The following is a 21,710-nucleotide window of genomic DNA, read 5'->3' on the forward strand; positions in this document are numbered from 1 at the left end:
ACTTCCATTAAAACCTACATTGAATAAAGTTTACATAGATAATGATGCTGATTAACAAAAAGAAATACAAAATTCAACACAGTTATATTTATTTCCAAACCAGTCTATCTTAATATTCAAAATGGTGTATCAGCTTTCTTTAGGAGTCCAACTAAAAATGTGTGCACTTTATCTCTCCATGTTGGTATATTTAGCTGTAAAAGCAAAAGAAGTTAAAGAATTAATTTATTCTAATTAACTAATCTCAGTCATAGTTAAAATAATTTATTAATAGCACTTTTATTAGAGAAAAAAAAAAGGAAAATTTGCCCCAGAAGCATTGAAACCATGTAATAAGATGAAGCTAGGCACAAAAAATAATAAACACTATAATGTTTTCTTTATTTTATAACCACTGCTGTGACAGTTTGTGATTGGAAATAGACTTCTAGAAAGTTAGCTCTTCTAACTTTTAGAGTACGGCTCTTCAGATTTTTAATATAGTTTATTTAAACTTTATAAAAAAATCCATGCAAGGCTTAGCTGCACCACCATCTTCATGATCTGAAACTGAGTGTATGGAGGATGACAAAAGGGAGTCGTTGCTCTCAGTTGATCTTCAGCTACAGTGTGCTCTGTTACTGAGTTAAAATATCATTATGATTAGCACTCAGTAACCCTAAGTATTGTGCTGAATATCACTCTGGTGAATTAATGTTTTTTCAGAATTCTTATTCATAATATTATTTCAGTATTATCCCCTAAATTGAATCTGATACAGATTAAATAATAGGCATTTCATGTTTGGAGTAATTTTCAGAGGAAAAAAATTGAAAATAAACTGCCTTGGTGGAAATCTCCACCCAACCTTCATCCTGAAGCCCCTGCTAATGCCTCCAAAATATAATTATCATGACAGGGATTCTACTGTGATACAAAAGAAAAGTGGCATAGAAGGCAAAGCAAAAAATATAAATAGGATGCAAATTTTGAACTGTGATCAAGAAACTGAAAGATTGATTCATTCATTTAATGTTTAAATATGGAGTATTCACATATGTACTGTTAAATAACAATAGTTTTATGGAGTGTATCTCCAGCATAAGGTGAGGCAGGCTTTCGCTTACTACGCATGTTTATATGTTATCAAAAAGCAACTTGTACAAGAAGTTTTTAATTTAATCCATCTTCCACCCAAAAAGTTCAAATGGAGTAAACTTTAAACATGTTAGTCTACAACATGTTTTGAAAGCAATAGTTAAAACATTATTTCAAAAATATACTTGCGTCACTTGGATCTGAGGGAGGGTCACATGATGCTAATTTTTCTTTTAATGTTCTGTTCTGCACCTCATCATTGGACTACATGATTTGGAAAAACCTTGATGTCTTTTCAAACTGTCTTGTGTGGGTGGGCAAGAGGCAAATGTTTTTTCTGAATATTTAAACACACTGGATGTTTGATTCAAGCATTGCAATCAATAAAATACTTGCAGTACATCTTGAGCGTAACAAACCAGATTTGCAATTAACTATTGCGGTACATTTCCAGAGCAGCTCACCATACCATTTTGCCTTGTGGACACATTAATCTAGGAAAGGGATTTTGCAGGGTCATTGTATGGGCATTGATCTCCTGTTCTTTGGAGATTGGTTCAACCCTTGTGAAAAATAATGTATTGTTCTTGGGAATTTCCTATAAACTAAACTGTGATAAGAAGTGCAACTAGTGCTGCTTATATAAACACAAGTTCTAAAAAGCCCCTTTGAGAGATGCGGGACACAGGAGTTGGTAGCATGCAGGTTATGCATGGTTGTGTATAAATAGAGCCTGCAGAACTTACCTTTGGCCGTGCAAAGCTTCAAACTGATGTAGGCATTCCTTCTAACCAAAGAAAGGTGTACCAGCATTTGAAATATTTTCTTTTCTTTTCATGCAATCTGCCTAATTTATTTTCCAATGCCACAAGAAATCTGATCTAAAAAGCCTCATATTTCCCTAATTTGCTGACAAAGGATAATTTTCTACCACCACCCAGTTTAAGTGTTACGGTATGTCCTATTGTGGTCTGCTGAAGTTCAAGAATAATTATTAAGATCTGTTTTATAAAGATTGGCCAAATTTGAAGTGTTGTTAGGGGATATTTACCAATAGCTATTTCAGAAGTCCTTACTTTTGTGATTTTTTCTTTAGAAAAGAATGAAGAATAAATGAATGACAGAAGTGACCAAAAAAGATTCGTATTTTGTTGCATGACATGAATAACAAATGCTTCCTTCTGTGACTTCAGATAGCTGAAAACAGGATACAGTTAATGTAGTTTATATAAATTAAGTATGTTAGCTGAAGGATTAGGGTTTTTTAAAAATTAATTTTGAAGTATTCATTACTGTTCCAATGGCTTTTACTTTTTAATCTTTGGAACCTTTTGCCCTCGCATTTTTTTGTAGTTATGTATGACTGACTTTCATAAGCCTCTGTGTAAGTATTTCTGCTTTCCAGGTGTGCAGATGATTGTTGATACCTAGTTCATTTCCAAGTTGCCATGTTTTAGTATGGGATAGGATGTTTCTGAACAGTCTGCTTCTGAGTCTGTAATGTATTGCAGACAATATTTCTCTTAAATTTTCAGAGAAATACAATATTTCAAAAGACAATAGTTTTTTGGGGTGTTTTGCTATTTATTATAGCTTTTTGTCTTTTAATTATTTAATAATGGTTATTTTTTATGGCTTAACTGCCTTAATAATAGAGAGGAATTATATCCAGAAAAATTGAGGCTTTTTGCATGGTAGCACATGTGTAGATATGGACATCAGATATAATACATGAAAGCATTCATTCAGCTATTTATAGGGACAACTCATGGAAAAAGATGTATCCTGCTTTCAATGACAAATAATAAACTGCAGGCAGTACATATAATACGTGCATACTTCCCAAAATAATTTTTGCATCTTAGTTTCCTCAAAATTACTTAAAACCAAAAATAATTTACATTGAACGTTTTTCCTCCGAAAAGATGTAATTAACTCAAATATCACTTAACTACAGGTTTTATCTACAGTTCTGAATAAAAAAAAAAAAAAAGATTAAAAGGATGTAGGGGAAAACATGATAAATAATTACAGTTAATTGTAATTTCTCTTAGAGAGCAGATAGATTTCAGGATGACAGTATTCCTCATTATAGCACTTCTGGGTTTGCTATTTTATTGCTTTATAAGTCCTTTCATTTTTAGTCTCACCCCAACTTAAATGTATCATTGTTCCTTATGATCCTTTTGATTCAGGATGCAGAATAGAAAACTGCGACTCCTGCTTTAGCAGAGACTTTTGCACCAAATGCAAAACTGGCTTTTACTCGCACAGAGGCCGCTGCTTCCGAGGATGCCCCCCTGGATTTGCAGCCTTGGAAGATCTTATGGAATGTGTGGGTGAGTCTTCTAGCACAGCAATGCTGCTCAAGCAGGTCTTTGGCCATATGGCCAGGTTCAAATATGGCACTATTTTTAAGCTGATGCTTAACATTTCCTATCAAGAAATATTCACTAATGAATTGTGTCTGTATTTCTTTACCCCTAATAATAATTATTAATAATAATAGGTTTTTTCCAAACTGAAATATTGCATTATTGGGAATGCCACTCTGTTCTGCATCAGAAAGTTCTGTCCTCTTAACTGTTAATCACTTTGTATGAGGATTTATGATTCAGAATTTGTAAGACTTCAGGAAGGCCAGTTTTTGCATTAGAACTGCATTAGAACAGTGATGTACTTGTTGGATTCTTGCTCTCATTAAACTATCTGCTCATTTTGCCTTTTAGCAAGGCAAGAACCCAGGACAGGGCAGATTGAATTCCTGTAACATTTGGGCTTCAAATTCACTTTTAGTTTCTCTGCAGCTACTCCCTTTTCCATTAGCAAGTAATAAATATAAAGCACCAAATAAGTGGTTTTGGTAGAAATTTACTTTATAACTCTGAGCCAGCATTGACAATTCTCACAATATTTGTCGAATCTAACAATTTGGTGTTTTATCTTGAAGCCTGGGGATTATGTCAGGACAGATTTTCTTTCAAGAGTATTCCTTGCATTTCACGATGGAGAGGACTTGGAAATGTGAACTCTTGAGCTTTGCAAATCCAGGTGACAACCAAATAGGATTTATTTATTAAGAGAAAAATTTCAATCGATCTCATGATTTTAGGAGGGGTTTTGAGTATTTGGCACTGACATGATGTCTATACACACCGGTTGATAGTCTGATGGTTTTATGCTCAGTTTGTTGCCTGCCAAAAAGATTCTCTCAGGTTCTGTAAGAGATTTTTATTTTGTTTCTAAGTTTTTGCCTGTTAACAGTAAAGCTTTCAAGTGGTGCTTTCTAACAGTGTATTCTAATAAAAAAAAAAAAAAAAAAGGAAATAAAGAAAAACCCAGAAGAATTGCTCACTTATGTTTTCTTTTGCTTTATCAGAAGGCTGTGAAGTGGGTCAGTGGAGCGAGTGGGGAACTTGCAGCAGAAATAACAAAACATGTGGATTTAAGTGGGGCCTGGAAACAAGAACAAGACAAATTGTGAAGAAGCCAGCGAAAGACACAGTACCGTGCCCAACCATTGCAGAATCCAGGCGGTGTAAAATGGCCATGAGGCATTGTCCAGGAGGTAAGTGTAGTCCATGCCACAAAAATCTTTGAGCTTTCCTTCACTGAAATCCCATTTCTAACTTGAAAAAAAAGCGCTATTTCATCCCAGCTGAAAGGGAAATCCTGTCTCTGCTCTGCCAGCCAAGGCTGAAAGGCAGAAGTACTACGGCAGTCCTAATTTGTGCAGCAAGACTCCAGGGAAAGGCTCAGCATGGGAGTGATCAGTCTCTCAGTAGACTGTGAAACTGTGTTTTTCCTGGTGTGGTACTGAGGCTTTTTCAAAGATGTGCCTTGTGGAAGAACCATAACAGGTTGCAGTTTTAGCTACAACATGAAAACGATAGTGATGGTGGAATAACTAATTACTCTGTGCATGGCAGGAAAGATTGTGATTCTAAACCTTTCTGCAGGCGGTGCACCCAGTGCTGGTGTGGTGGGTATTTAAATTAAATGAAGTTAGTTACACATGGCAATGTTAGCTGGAAGTATTATCTGGAATGTGTTGCTTGTTCTGCATATTGTAGATCAGGGCCAAACTATGATAGATGAGATGCAAGTAGAACAGTGATAGATATCAAGCTTTTCAGCATGAGACCAGCTTATGGCAATTACCACAAGTAGATAAAAGAAATAGTCACACATCTTTATCATGGTGTTCTAAGACTTATGTAGTGATGCTGATTTGAAAAAGGAAATGGAGTTTCAATTCTGTGTTCAGTTTTGTAGACCCCAAAGTGGAGACATGTCACTGATAGAGAGGAGTTTTTGTTATCTTTTAAACTGAAATGATTAACCTCTTTCACTTGCGCAGACTGAACACTTAGAGTTTTCAGAATTTGTAGGAGAGGTGGGTGATCAACAAATGATAAAGATGCCATTCCTTTTGGAATCATAGGATTAAAGAAAGATTCAGACTTGAAGGGACTTCAAGAGTTCTCTAGTCCAACCTCCTGCTGCAACCTGAGTCAACTGTGAGATCCGACAAATAAAAAGGAATAAAGGGTTGCAGAGTCCTGAGAAAAGCCATAACCTGATAAATAATCTTAGAAAAGTTACATAAATAAGCTTGTGCTCTGGGATTGTTGATTATGTCTCTCTTGGCTTGAACATACTGCCCACCAGTACGTGTGAAAATTTTACATAAAGTTTTAGTTTACAGATTAAATCTGTGCAAGCTTCATTTTTGTCTCTAGGACCCTGGCACAATCTGGAAGAGAATATAAAGTTGATTCTCTGTTATCCAGGTTAACTGAGTCTGTTGTGCACTCTTCCTCCCTGTCCCACTCCCTATACTCATACACATGTGCATGCACATTGTCATAGCGGTCCTGGGGTGCATTGTACAGCACAGTTAATCTCCAACCTAAATAAAGTTCTCGAAGACATTGGAGAGTGGAACCTATGGAACTAGCATCTCCATAGGAAGGAAGAAGAAAAGGTAAAAATCAAGACTGATTTGGGCTGCCATGGTATGTGTGTCTTTGAATGCGAGTCAGCTGCATCTACATCAAGGTAGCTACACTTACTAGTGCTTGCAGCCTGCTGAGGAGGATGAGCTGTTCTTATTTACTTCTAACAAAGCCCAAATGGAGTTAGTGATCAGATCAACTGGGGAAATGATTTACAGCTAAAATGGAAGGAAGAAAAAAGAGCCTGTGTTAAATTCTACAAAATCTCATTAATATTTTCTTTTCTTTTTTCCGTTCAGATGCATAAAGTATAGCTTGTAGTGGAAAATTTGAGAAAATCGCAGAATATTTTCAATTGAACTCTATGTGGTACAGATTGTCATTATGTACCCAGTGTGTATAGAGGGAGGTATTTCATGGATGAAGTGTCCAGCTTCTATATAAGCTCCCAGCAAGTAGAAATTTACAGGTATGGGTTTAGTCTGGATAATTTAGTTAGGGTACAGATTATTCAAATTGTTGTAAATAGTTTGAGAAGTGTGCTTAAATGGACCACAATATTTATGAATGCTGTAGCATGCTCATGTAACTGTGGTAATCTCTAGCTATTGAACATTCATACCTTTTTGTAGCAGATTCTTTTAGATTGTTTCAAATTTTCTTGTCTAGCAGTTTAGGTAAATTAAAGATTTACCTTATCTTTTCAAAGGCACAGTGGTGGGCTTTCCTAAGATTTAGGAAATTTATTGCCTCGTCTAGTTCAAATTGCTGCATTTTTTTTCACTGTGTATCAGGAAAATTGCTGCAAATACAAATTCAGTAAAAAGGCTTGTGGTATTCTCTCATAACCATGGGCTCCAGTAAATCCTAAAGATTACAATCCTCTCCCATCCTCCCATGGTGTGGAATTCCCTGCCTGTGTTTTCAGAGATAAAAATAAACATATACAAAACTGCAGGTTTGAACTCTCCACACTGAACGCTGATGCTTAATACCACTTCTGTGCCATCATATAAAATACCTGCCAGAGTATAAACTCCTTTCTCTCTCCTCTAAGAAACTCCTGGGAAGGAGTGTGTCAGTGGGTTTCTAAGTGCCTAGGGTAAGTCTTCCCCAGGCCTGGTTATCTCTGCAGGTGAGGAAACCACAGAGATTGTCCTGTTTGAAACTCCTGCTTTGTAGTATGCTTTCATTATGATTATATACACATCTGGCCTAAGATCCCATTCCTTCGTCATATTTAATGTAGTTAGCAGGTTGCCCCATTAGACACTTGAAATGTTTCATTGCTTATTTAATCACTGTGAAGTAGTGGGAGGCAGAGACACTAGTTACAGGGAAGCTCAAATCAAGCAGGTCCTGGCTGCTAAGGAAGAGATTGTGTTTTTAAAAATATGGTGTTTTCCTAATGTTAGAAATTTTGTAATTGAACTTTTAAACTGAGGAAATAAGAGAGAAATGTAAGGTTAACACTACTGGGGGACCGAAGAACCATAATCCCTGTAAATGTCAATTGAGAGGCTGTTAATAAATCCTTTCTTTCTAGTGTTGTCAGTACATAAATGCACACAAATGTGTGGGATAAGTAATGGATTATATAGCTAAAATGGTGGTAGATTGTGATGGATTAAACTGAGCACAGGAAGTAAGGATATTTTTGGTAGAACAGGGTCAAATAAAGTGCTTTTGACACATGCTTTCTACTTCTGTACATTTTACAGTTACTATTTATGGTCACACTACAGAAGAATTTCCGAAACAGATTTTTACACATTTGCAGAAGAAGTGGAGTTAAATTCAGTTTGCCTACTGAATTCAGTTTACCTACCATTCAGTTTCATGTTTCTCAGGGTTTGAGATGTTACCCATCTGGCCATATGTCTGTGGTACAAATCTAGTTGATGAAGAATAATTCTTTATGACTTTCCCAGTATTTGTAGACTTGTATGGATACAAGCTGGAATGCAAGTGAAAGATGATTTCACTTCTTTCCTACTGAAGCCAGCCACATAAGAGGATATTCTACTTGATTTCAAGTATGTTACCCAGTGATATTTTCTTATTGTCAGTACTAATTGATTTAACTGTTATTACCAGATGGGAATGTCACATTTGTGTATCTGTTTATGTTATGTATGTTACCCTGTGGCTTGGGTTTAACATGACTCATACTATGGGAGGTTAGACTTAGAAAAAGATGACTTGAATCATTCAGGCCACCTCCTACCCATCTCTTCCTGATAAGGAATTTTCTCCTCTTTAGCTCAAAAAGAAAGAAAAAAAAGAATTTTTAAAAAAGAGTGACTGCAGTGGGGAAATTAGCAGGCAGAAACGTTTTATGGACTGATAAATATTGCTGTCTTGAAGTTTTCCCATATATTTATTATAAATATTTTTTTTACATCTTATTTTTACATGTTCCCTGTGTTCACCTCAGTAATTACTCCTCTTTTGTTTGTACCCTTGAGGAACTTGCAGGTTGCCCTCATGTTTCATATTAAGTATTACACAGGCAAGCAAAGTCACTCTGCTTCTTTTAGTCTTCCATCAGACTGCAGTTCTTCAAGCTGTTTGAATCATGAATATTACTCTATGCCAAACTCTATTATTTCTAGTACAAATCCCAATGCCATTTATGAATGCTTATTTCAGACATGGAGAAAGAGAGATGAAGATGGAATGTATGTCTGTATTAATTTCCTGATCTCAAAAAGGGAAAGGCAGCAGGACATGAGGCTACAGTGGTAGAGAGTTCTTGCCTGGACACAGGCATGTAACTGGATGGACTTCGTGCTGGTTGATTGGATTTTGGGGGGGGGTTATGCAGTAATCTTTCTTCTTTCTATTGCTGCAATAGAATTTAAGACTTCTGGAAGAGCAACAGTAAAATGACCCAATCAGACTTTCTGCCCTTATACTGCAGTTACATTTCATTATTAATATTCAGAAATTATGACTGAAAAAATAAAAGAATATATACTTAAATACAGAAAGCTAATAAATATACAAAGCTGCAAAATGCATGTTAACTAAGTAGTGTGAGGGTTTTTTTAGTCTGATAAGCTCTAGTGATATGGCAAACAAAGACTTAATGATCCTGGTTTGCAAAAAATATTTAAGGTAGGGTAGACAATATTTAGAGTAAAGCTGTACATAAACTTTGGTGAAGACACTACTTATACACTTAGAGTATTCTAAACTAGCATAATTTCTAATAGAAGCCATGTTACAGGTATAGTTATCTCTAGTAGGTAAGTATTTTTCCCTTCTTTAAAATGACATATTCATTTGAGAGTGAATGTTTTAAAATTTCTGGCTTTAACTTTATGACCTGCAGTAAAAAGGGTAAAAAATGCTCTTATGTTGTCCCCTCACTCCTCCCTGGAAGTTTGGTGTTACCTACATTTGTTTTCTTTTGAAACCTGTCAAAGGATATCTGGATTTCTCTCTGAATATAAACAAAGATTTATTTAGAAGAGGCTAACTTTCTCTAGGTGGGTCTCAGTAAACATAGCCACCATATTTTCTGTCTGCTATTGGTCATGTTATGTTGCCACAGGAACAGATAACCTAAGTGGCAAAGACTGGTTCAGGAGTAGCAAGAAATGTTGCCTTCTCCGTGAGAACAGTAGAGCGCTTGGCTAGATTGGTCCAGTAGACTGTGCAGTCACCATCCTTGGATGTTTCCAAGACCTGACTCAACAAAGCCGTGGACAATCTGGTCCAAATGGTCTTGATCCTACTGAGAGCAGGAAGTCAGACTGGGGACCAACCTGGATGATTCTGTGGCTGTGAATGGCAAAATGTGCTGTGGGTTTAGGCTGAAAGAACACTGTTCTTCCTGTTTGGGCTTTGCAACGTTTCTGGTATCGTTTACTCCTAATTAGAGAGAAGCTGAAATGACTGGTCATAGGGAAAAGAACCAAAACAAGTCTTTACCTTGTTTGTTCTAGTGCTGAGATCTCTTAATTTGGCCTGTTTTATTGATGTTGAAATAATATGCAGAGTATGTCTAATGATTTGAATATAATGCTAACTGTTGTTTCATGCATTTCCAAGTTTAGCTTTAATCAGGATGAAAGCTTAGTTGGAACTGCTGATTTCTTGATTGACTTTATTATTATTTGACCTTTTCACTTAATGGTCTTGGCTGAATGGTGCACACTTGTAATTTCAAAATCTTGCATAGGATCTAAAAGATACATAGCACAGTGTACATTTATTTTAAGTTAATGCACTATGGCAGTCTAAGAAAACATTGAAAGACCAGCAGAGGATCTATAGAGATGCAGAAATAGAACTTTATTTTAGTTTTAGAGTTGCTTTGACTTTTCAAATCTTAAAGTCCAGTCTAAGTTGTTGACGTTTTTAGTAACTTGAGGATTTCGTTCCATTGTTAGTTAAGTCATGACATAAATGTATGTTGCAAGTTATAGATAAAAGAAAATGATCCTACTTAGAAAAGATTATGTTATAAGTTGAGGCATGATCTGAAGAAGGATGGTAAGAAACAGAAAGCATTATGACTTGGGGAAAGGTGACAAGATTTACAAACAGTAAGATTTTACTGCTTTGGTTAGTATTGCATGAATCTTGAAGACATTGGAATACTATTTATCACTATAATACTAAAAACTAGGGTTTTCAAGTCTTAATCATCATTTTAAAGGAGACTGTAGTACATAGAATTTACAACAATATACTGTCATTGCCTACTGCAACTCTCTGTTAAATTTGCAGTAGCGTTGGACCAAATCTGCCCTTTATTGCCTTCAGCAGACAGGTAGAAGCTCCATTAAGTGTGGCGTCACTGAGTATTGACTCTGCTAGAATATTGGTATCACCAAGCAGGCTTGCCTCCTTGAAGTATTTTGTGAGCACCAATTACACTTTGACCAAGAAGGCTTGGCCTTAGCTTGTCTGAAAATATAACCCATAATTTTCAGTTACAAAGCATGACTCAAAGCTTCTGAAGGAAGAAAGGAAAAAGCACTTCAGCATCAACAGAGAGCTTACAAGAAGTAAACTCCACCAAAGACACTTATTTGCACAGTGCAGGTTGGAAAAGCAATAATAATGAGCAAATGTTTTTGCAAATATTTCAGTTGATGGCCATTCCGCACATTTTGTGAAGGAGCTAGCAAGTGGGAGCAAGAAGGGACAAGGTGAATGTAGTTTGGAGGCTTTCCAGAAAATAAGAACTGTTTTGTAGTGTGGCTTAACCTTCAGAGCCTGGCATGCTTGTTAGTATATTTGTTCAGGAAACAAGCTTTTGTCAGCTACAGAATCTGCTCATCTGGATTGTCAACATCTGCTTCATACAGAGAATGTTGTGCTGAGAGTGTTAAAATTTTTTTTTCCTACCCTTTAGCTGATCACATTCAGAAGGGATTGCTGCAGGTGAAAACAGTAAAGGAAATATAAACCCTAAGGAAAAATAAAACGCCTTATATTGCTCATTTCAGTGAGAGTGCCTGCAATGAGTCTTTAAGTATTTTAAACTAAGGCACATAGGCAAGAGGTATAGTTATATTATCAATAGTCAATAAGTTTGTGCTGGCTTCTAAAAAGAGTGCAAAGGTTGTAATCTCTGGTAATAATAAAAATAATCAAAATTTAATTATAAGTAGTTCAGGTTGGAAAGGACTGCAGCAGGTCATCTAGTCCAGCCTCCTTCTGAAATCAGGTCAACTGTGAGAAAACCAGGGTTAGCTATTACTCTGACAATTCTCAAAGATTAAGTATTTTCCCTTTATTGGTTGTAACTCTGCTCCTCTTCATATGCTTATTTGTGAGATGATGATTTATAAATGATAGGAAAAATGGTGTTGTTTTTATTTGTTCCAAAGTGAAAAATATAGAAACGCACAGCAAATTTGTAATTGTATTTTCATGACATTTGCATTCATTGACACTGAGATTTGCATGCATGTACATACCTGTATTGGAGCACTTCTTAGATTTGCAGATAGAAGTTAGGTAGTGTACCTTTCAGCCGATAGGATACTATAAATTAACTGAAATATATCAGGAAACTCTGATTTTTCTTTTCTGCATTAAAATATAGTATTTTATTATATTTTTTTTCTTAGAAACAAAAAACCTATACTGCTATTTCTTGTGTGTTTGTCTTCTTTTTCCCTCCTGCAGCAGGGATAGGAAAATTAGGAATCTGTTGATGGAGGAGTGTACTTCTCCATGCTTTCATATCAAAGCAGTAAAGAAAACTAAGGTGTGTTAATGATGAAACATGAACAGCTATGTTCTTTCCTTAAGGCTGATTTAATAAGAAATATGTTAGCTCCTGACAACCCAGTATGACATTTTGATGTTCACAGCTACAGGACAGAGATACAGAAAGATTAATATAAATATTACTTTTAATACAGTGTAATTTGTGTGTTATTTGGTCATATGAATGAAGAAATATGTGACTGAATGAATCTATGAAATCCTGCTGAAACTTCACTTGCACACAAAATGTTTCAGCTGAATTTGTTATGCAGCACTTGTTTTAACCCCTCACACCTGAGCAACAAAAACCCTGAACACATGCAGAAAAGAAAATGCTTACAAATGTGTGAGCTAAGAGATTGCGCCTGAATTGGATTCATATTCATTAAAATGAGTTCAAGAATAAACTTAGTATGACTTTTAAAAAATTGCTGGTTTATGTCTATTACATTGCTGGAAGCAATCCATTCCTTAGTTATCTTCTAGAGGGAAAATGCAATCCAATTAGACTTGTATCTAAAAAGTAGTTAGAAATAGTTTTTATAAGCTATATAAACTTGAATATCAGTTTGAATAGCAGTTTTGTTTAATTCTAAACCCAAGTACTCTCTGTCAAGGACCAACATGCAGGTTTCCTTTGAGATTTTACAGGAATGACTCCACTGCTATCATCCCATTGCTTGATGATCTAGATGGCTGTCAAAGCTCTGTGAAAAAGATACGGCTGTTGACTCCTCCTCTTCCATTTTCTATGTGTTTGAAATAAGGTCAGTTAAATTAAGTGGTTAAGCAATTAAGTGCTCTGAAAAATATCAACACTTATTGAAAATAACCCTTCCAAGATTTAGGTAATTTAGGTAACTGTCTAGTATTTGGGTTGGTATTTTCCTTGAAACTGGTATGGTGGATCTTGCATGGAAATTGAAGCAGCTTGGTGTTAACTCACAAAACTTTTTGGCTGCTTTAGTCCAGATAAATATTACTATGGGTTACAATTACAATTATTAAAATTTGTGGGCTTCTGTGAATATGGTGAAATAATACATTACTTATATTGAAACCTGTAACTTAGCTTAGATAGGTATAAGTAGCCTAAATTTCCTTGGAGTACTGTTGTAGTAAAGTGTGGTTTTGGTTTGTTTGCTTATTTAACTGATGGCTCAGGTTTTTAAAGGTTTTGAGAGGCTTAGTTCTTTTTGACTTAAGCAGAATTTAAAAATGCGTGGTTCTTTTTAAGAGCAGAAATAAAATCTGTCTAAAATGATCTTTAGAAGGTACCTTTCAAAACATTAACAAAACACTTGTGGAAAAGGGTTATTGTCATTTGATTTCTGTTCTGGTTTTCCTTCTTCAGTACCACTGCCCAAAGCATATCTTGTAATGGACTATATACACGTGAGAGCAAGGTTTTGGCTCTACAAGCCTTATCAGGACAATTCAGCCTGTGGAATTTTATGTATTGTTTTACCATATTGCAGCATGATACATTTTCAACTTATTTTCAGAAGATTATCAGGGAATTACTGGCAGTACAGAAGAGCCAACTCAAGCACATTTTTCCCTTTCTTCTGAATATAAATTATACTTCAGTCTTCCTTTTTAGTTAAATAGTCTTCTTGGGAAGACTTTCACATAGTTTTTCCAATCATTAAAAGGTTGTATGCAAATTTATTTATTGCCATGTCGTGGAATCTCTCAAATCAGACAAGGCAGGTACTTGAAGTGAGATTTATTCTAATCAAAATTGTTTAGCACTAGTAAACTAGTTTACATTAGTAAACTACAGGTTCAGATGTCTGTCAAACAGAACTAACACTACACAACCAATTTAAGCTTAAGTTTTAGGGATGATGACCCAAAATGCACAATCACTCACCCAACAAGGCGAGGGCTTGCAAACTTCAGGAGTTGCCTTGGGCAGCATTCTGATCCAAGGATAGAGTCCCTGACTGCAGACCCACTGCTCCAAGGAGGACTGGCTCAATTTGCCCTCCAGTGGGGCTCCATTTATACCCTAGTCGAATCTGAGATGTGGTCATATATGGTCAACAGTCTAGAAACTTCTCTCAACTGAGGCATTTCATTGGCTGAGGGTCTCGTCTGTTGACCGAAGGGCCTTGACTTTCCTTTCCCTCGACTAAGGTCTGTGCATGACCACAGTCACCATGGGGCTGGCAGCTTCTAGTTTAACTCTTTCCTTTCAGCAGTCAAGATGTTTTGGTCTTTATTGGGGCAGGTGCACCTGCCACACCATTATTATATCTTAGACCAAAGAAGTACTTTCAACATGTGTGTTTCCTTAAGTATACTGTATTTCAGAAGCAGCGTGAGTATTGTGTGACGCAGTATCTCCTGTGAGAGTAAGTACCAGAGTGTAAATCCTCATAAATGACCTGAGTGTGAGTTAGAACCATCCCATGGCAATTATACAGTTCAGAATTGTTTAAAAATGCTGAAGGAGAGCCAGCTGCTAATCCAAATGGAAATACAAATACTGAAAGAGATGTAGGTGATCCAAGGGCAGAGATTGAATTTGTCCATAAAAGGTACTTGACAAATTTTATTGTGCATGCCCTTATGAAGTAGCTCCTATTGGTTTTTGTCTTTTGCTCATTCTGAAACTACAATCCACCTGTAGGACAAAAAGCCATTCATTTACTCATTTCTGATTCTCAACCAGAGAGCTATTTTTATACATTAATAGTGTCAGCCATTTCAGTCACAGCAGAAGAAACCAGCAAACACTCACCTAGCTGAGATTATATTTTCCTCTCTGAGGATCAATCAGTAAGGCACAGTTCTATGCATATCCTCTCCCCAACCACAGGCCTGGGTATGGCAAGTCTGTAGAGCCATCTGCTTCAGGTGTGGCATGACTAGAGAGCAATCAGCCTCATTCACTTTTAAGGATTAAGTAAGGCTTTCCTTGCACAGAAATCTCTTCTTAAGTAATAAACCTGTTATGCTATACAGATATTATTTGTTTTTACAACATTGATACAAGGGCCACATCCTGATGTACTCCTGGCAGAATTTTTGGCTGGGTCTTTCTGATACTCCTCATCTTTTGTACAGTTCATCTCTCCAGCATAACAGGTACTAACAACGGCAGTGTTTGGATATTGGAAGTTATTCCATAAATAATGGCAACTGTGACGGAAGTAGAAAGACTTCACCATACTATAATATTTAGAAAATATGCAGTATTTCTATGCAATATTTAGATTATATCATCTGCCTCATCATCCTTAAGGATGCTGTAAGAAAATATGTGTATGACTGAATGTTGAGTCTTGCTTTGTAGGACTGGTTTGATGATCACTAACCAGCTGTGACAGAAATTAGATTCTTTGGATGCACATGTGATTACCAACAGTTAAATGATAGTTTAAGTAGATAAAGCTTTTCAGCTGAGACATAACTGAGTGCATACTCCTTGTGCAGTACCCATGCAAAGTATATTATCTAAGTATACATCACCGTCTGACTTGCAGTAAACTAGCAATGTACATGCAGCTAATTACAGCTGCTTGGCTGTTAAGCTAGGAACTCATTACACTGCTGTAACTTGATTGATTGTGATGGCCTGTCTGTACCCTTTATAACAGCTTTCTTCTTCTGGAGAATCATTCTGAATGCTCTGCTGCCTGCTTGCTTGATAGCTAGTGGCAACCTAAGGTAGCCTAAGACAGGAACTTCATGGGTTCAGGCTGAATTCAGCAGAAATTGTTTGCTCCTATCCCACAACCAGACAGGGTAAATCTGAAATGTAAAGCATCGAGCAAAGAGGAGAGAGGAAAGAATCTGAGAAATACAGTTATGGCTTCTTCCTGTTTCTTGTCTCTTTAGACAGGAAAAAAACATGTAGGGACATTTGAGTCCTCATTAATGGCTTTGTTAACGAAGTACAAAAGTTAAAGCCTATCCACATATGCTGCTTGACTGACTGGTTTCCAGTGCCTTTTAAAATCTGACACACAATGGTCACGTCTACAGTGATGTGTAGTTCGGAGGCTCCCAAGCTGGTGCTACGTAAGGTAGCTTGGGAAATAGAAACTGTTTAAAAGTATCAGCATAATGCTGTGAAAGAGTTAATTACCCCTGCTGAGAGACAGGATTTATTAGATCTGGCACAGTGCTGTGCAGATACAATGTTTTCAGATCATGGGGTACTATGTTTGTGATAAAGCACTGTGGTTTGCTTTATTGGTGCATAGCTCACAAGCGCTAACTTGGGGGACTTACTCTGTTGTGGGGTTTATTCCTGTCAAATAATTATCACAGAGGGGCTCACAAATGTTCTGGAAAGGGACACTGCTCAATTCATAAATGCAGCAGCTTCCATTACTCTCCTGTAGGCCAGATTTAATTTAATTAACTTGCACCAGCTGGCAACAGAAGTCAGGGGGGAATGCCAACAGGAATAAGTGGAGGAGCAATCTCCCCAGCTGCTCTCACTTGATCAAGTCACTGCCAGTGGTAGAACTAGGCTGGAGTCAACTGTACTGATTTTTAAGGATGTGCTGTGGAAATCTTTCATAGAGAGCTTCTAGATAAGTCTGCACCTTTACCTCTCATGAGCAGCACAGAAAGAGGGGAATGGAGGAAAAGATCTGCTTTTTGTTGTTGTTGCTTGTTTTTACTTGGGTTTTTTGTGTTGTCTTTTTTTTTTAGAGTTTTCTGAGATAATTTGAGATAATTTTACCTGATATTGGAAAGCTTGGACACCACTGATTCCCATAGTACTTTTTGCTTTGCACCTCAGAGGTGAATGATAAGAGCTTCCTCTTGAACAGTTTGAATTTCAGGTTCATTCTGAAGAACTAGAAAGATGACTGCAGATATTTAGAAAAGGAGTGAGAATGTGAGCAGAGAAAAAGAGCAATAGATAGCAAGAACTGCTCACGATGAACAGGTCATCCCTACTCTGCATTGATTTTACATGGTATTATAGTGTCACATTAAAAATGGGCAGATTTAAATAATTTTTCTGGGTACAGTCTTAAGAATCACTTAGACTAAAATGAGTAGTAACATGTATAGGAATGTTACTACAGTATAGCAATGCCATACCACAGAGGTAACTCAGTACTGTACCTGTGTCGGGATAACATTCTGTGCTAAATGATCAAGCATAGAAGCAGTATTAATTATGATGGACACAATACTGCACCAATATGTTTGGTTCCCAAGTTCCCATTTTATGCAAAATGTCCTCTCTCTTAAATGTATTTATTTTGTGTGTCTAAGCTGCCACATCTTAGATTCTGAAGGGGCTCCAAAAGTCTAATTTAAAGGATCCTCTATCAAATTAGAATCTTACATCATCTTTGCCATTTAATGAGAGAGATTTTCAGTTTATGTTTCTTTATACAGTGTGAATCAGGAAGAGGGCTATTGGAGTTCAAATGAAGGCTGAGTTTGTACAGCCTTACATATCACCTCCAAGTCTGACACTTTAATTTTGTTGTGCACATCTATTTATTGTGTATAAATATTGCAGACACAGATGAGCAAATTTAGCTCATCTTTTAAGACTATTTCTTTGAGATCTGTCTTCTTGTAGGACCTGATTAGCTTGGTGTTCATGTATTTGTCCATTTTAAGCCTTTCTACTCAAATTATAATTTATTGGTTTCCTATGAGTGTTCCTTGGTGTTCTTAGCTGATCAGACATATAAATCTGATGACTTCTGTGAACCTGGTACCAAGCCAGACTCTGCTGGAGAGCAGAGAAGCATGCAGGTATCTAGATGCAAAGAGCAGCAGCAGTAGGACACCAATAAGCGTAGGCGCTTTACAGCACGTCAGATTTATTAAGAACTTTAAGAATTTCAAACAAGGGGCATGACTTTCAAGCACCTATGTTTGAGTTGCACTATCATGTAGCATAAAGATCACAGGTATTTCCAGTGACATCAAGATCCCATGATAACTCCATAGCACTCATTATAGTGAACTCCTGATGAAAATGCCAGCCAGATTTTAAATTATTCTGCTTCTCTGTCAGATACAAATGTGAACATCTTGAATGGGTTTCCAACTGTACTTATACAAAGAGTTCAGCACAGTAGAAAGAGTGCTGTGAAAACTGTGAAACATTTTTGCTTAATTCATTGCTTTTAAAATTGCATAATGAAACCTCAGCTGTTGACTAGATGCAAGTGCCAAGCAACTTTGATCAGATCTAGCATAACTGTCTAGAAGCTAGAATGCATTTAGGTTTAATACTGTAGTAACTTCAGTACTGGCAAAAGTGCTACATTTATCTGCTACTTGAAATTACAAATGCCTAAAGATTACAAAATTTTCTAAAACAAAGCGAGTTAAAAACTACCACAAAAATGGTTAAATTCCATGCTCTGAATTTATGGACCAGATTATTTTGTACCTCCTGATTTACCACCTGTTCCTTATAACATCTAAACTACGAAGAAACAACTTTTCTGAGGCCTAGCAAAGAAAACCCACAATTTGGCCAAATATAGAGAATAAATTTTAAGCATTGCAAAAGATTGTGCAGAAGGGATGCACTAAAAATCAGTTCACAACTCTGCCTTATAGCACTAGGAGTGATATACAAGTAGGACTATTTGAGTGTATTTACAACAGAAGAAAAGAGATTGTCTTTCATAACTGAGGGCTGAAAAAATTTCTGAGCCATAAAAACTCCACAGATAAATATCTGTTGAGCAAGTCCTGTGCCAGGCTTCAAATCATTGCTCTGGTTAGGCAACTAGAATAGCTGGTGGAAGGTTTCTAGCTAGAAGAAAGTACTGTGGCAGATTACAAGGAGATAAGTCTTGAAGCAAAAGAAAGTTGATTTCAAGATCATTACAGACTGTGTCAGTTTTATAATAAAAATACTGACATTCTAATGTAATGGTCAGAATCAGTTTTTCATAATCATTGAAGGTGATTAAATATATATTCTCTGCAGGATTTATGAATACATGCTATCAGCTGTAATTTGCAGCACTCAGTGCATGATTATTCTGCCACCAGACTTTCTTAATCAGCTCTGCAGTCCAATGCCAGCTTGAGCATAGGCTGCAGTAATACCTCTTTTGATAGCAGGGGAAGCCAGTGGATCATGAGTCCTAGACATAAATGGAAAAATCCTGGGAGATAAGGTTCATTTTTTCTTGCAGCTGTGGCCAGGAAAAGGAGAAAAGGGATTCATCATTTCTGCAGAACTTGGTAATAGAGGTGGCCTGAAAAACAGCACAGTGTTTCGTAAGAAGTTTTATAACATGCTGAATATTTCTTTCAACTGGAGTTTTTTTATTAAATAAGTAACTGTCCTTAAAATTTCAAACTAAAAAAAGTTGATTCATATGTCTTTTCCAGAATAATGTTTTTTGGGTGGAGTGTGTTGTGAAAGAATAATATATTACTTTTCTCTTACTTTTTTCCAACCATCTGAATTATTTTTTTAGGGAGATAAAAGAAATTCCATTTCTTTTGGAGGGGAACATTCCCCCCTTTTATTACAGTGTCATAGGTTTACAGTATCTCAGACTGCAACTCATGTTTATAAAGTGTTCACATCTTTGTTCTGGGTGAGATAGTTATCTGGAATAGGTCAGTGTTGTTCTATAGATGAGTTCCTGTTGATCTCTGAGCATTGATGAGCGTGAGCTTCTTGATGGTTATTGCCAAAAATCAGAAGTTCCATCAAAGCCAGCAACGTTTCATTGCTTGATTGGTTTAAATGAGAAGCAAATCTGGCTGTTTTGTAGTCATTAGTTGTTCCACAGAGTAACAGGATCTCAGAACTTAAAAGTGAACTTAAAATAGAAGCCAGAATATAAGTACAGTCCTTCTCACTTCATTGAACGATTTTGGAACCTCTCTGTAATTCAGGGAATGCTGTCCTAGAAGAAATGATATTTAAAAAAAAAGAAAAAAAAAGATAGATATACTTTCCCCAACCAGTTGACTATAGAATAAGATCTTAAATAGCACTGCTGGAGTTGGAGTTATAACTAGCTGCATCAGTGCATGCACTTCAAAGCTGGGAGCAACGTGTTGCAAAAGAACCACTTAAAATTTTTATTTTTTTTTTAGACAGTTGTCCAAGTCAGCATCTCCATATCATCTTTCAGAGCTATTAAACAGGGTGTGGATCTATTGGTAGGGGTGTGTTTTATTTTTCTATGTGAACCAAAATTTCATCTAATTATACAGCTAACTGTGTAAACGCTCTAGAACTGTTCAGTATGTGGTAAAGACATCATGTCAGCTCACTAGCAATTGAATTGTTTTGTCTACCTTTTATACCACTTATACTAATTTTTCTAATGGTTTTGTTCTAAGACAATAATAAACAAGAGAACAGGGGAAGGCCTTTTTACTGAGAACAATGTGATGTGGGAACTTTGGGCTTCTCCCTCATCAAAAATGACTGATTTTGGAAAGACTTTTTTCAGGAAGTGAAACTGATACTATCAGCATAGCAATGCTTCAGCTACCAAAGGAAAGGTATAAATGCCCTGAAACCTGTAAGAGTGTTTGTCCCCTGTGGACACTTGGAGAAAGCTCAGGTATTTCCTTCAGCAGAGCTCTTTGAATTGTGGAAGTTACCATGCATCACGTGCAGGAATTGTTATAAAACGGCTTTACCTTATTACTTCTTAAGACGATTAAGTGAAGAGAATAAAGTAGTAATGAGGACATTAATGGGAGTTCCCTGTATTGCTTTCTTGTGTGATTTTTGTCAACAGTTTCCTAATTTCTTAAAGTTCAGCTGCTGGAACCACCACATAATAACAATTTTCATGTTTTAGCTATTTTTCCAGTCTTTGTAGCTGCGGGCAGAATTCTGAAAACACAGACACCCTGAATGTTTCAACACCAGAAATTAAATAAAAAGCACTGGAAATTAATTATTGCTTTAAAATCTAGTGGGTTTAAATTTTACTTGTGACTGGCTCATAATTTTTGACTCAATGTGTTTGTCAAACTTGTACCTTACATCCAACCCCAAAAGAAACGTATTTAAAGGTGCTAGTTTAGAGTTTTCAATGTTTGCTAAAATGCTGTATCTCATTTAGGTATTCATGTGAAAACTCCAATGTATTTCCATATGAAAACATTCGGCATATAATTTGTGAAGAAGTGAATGTTGTCATGTAGGACTACAGATTTGGTGTATTTCTAAAGAGCTTGCTTTCCTGGTATTTACGTAAATCCTAGTCAGCAGCAAAAAATCAAGTGTTATTAGTGAAGGCCCATTTCAATGCAATTGAACTAGCATGCTAATTTAAGGAGATTAGAAATTCATGTTCTAGTTTAGGCTCTGAAAAATGAGCTAATGCAATGCATTGTGACCGAGCGAAATAATAGCTGGTGATTTACTTCCTTCGTTCCTGTCAGCAGTTTCATTAGTGTTGAATAGGTGTAATTCTGTGTCCTCAAAGAGATTGCACTAAACCCAGT

At 36.4% G+C, this 21,710-nt stretch overlaps 1 protein-coding gene across 1 annotated transcript in view; it reads left to right on the plus strand.

Moving 5' to 3' along the window:
- The window catches only part of RSPO2 (R-spondin 2), a 108,490-nt gene that overhangs the window by 63,516 nt on the left and 23,264 nt on the right, over positions 1–21,710 (plus strand). Inside the window, exons 3-4 of the mRNA XM_074846759.1 lie at positions 3,273–3,416; positions 4,457–4,645. Coding sequence (XP_074702860.1) covers positions 3,273–3,416; positions 4,457–4,645 — 333 coding nt within the window. The remainder of the gene's footprint in view (positions 1–3,272; positions 3,417–4,456; positions 4,646–21,710) is intronic.

This window comes from Strix aluco, chromosome 1 (genome assembly GCF_031877795.1).
Source record: "Strix aluco isolate bStrAlu1 chromosome 1, bStrAlu1.hap1, whole genome shotgun sequence".
In the NCBI taxonomy this organism is placed as follows: domain Eukaryota; kingdom Metazoa; phylum Chordata; class Aves; order Strigiformes; family Strigidae; genus Strix; species Strix aluco.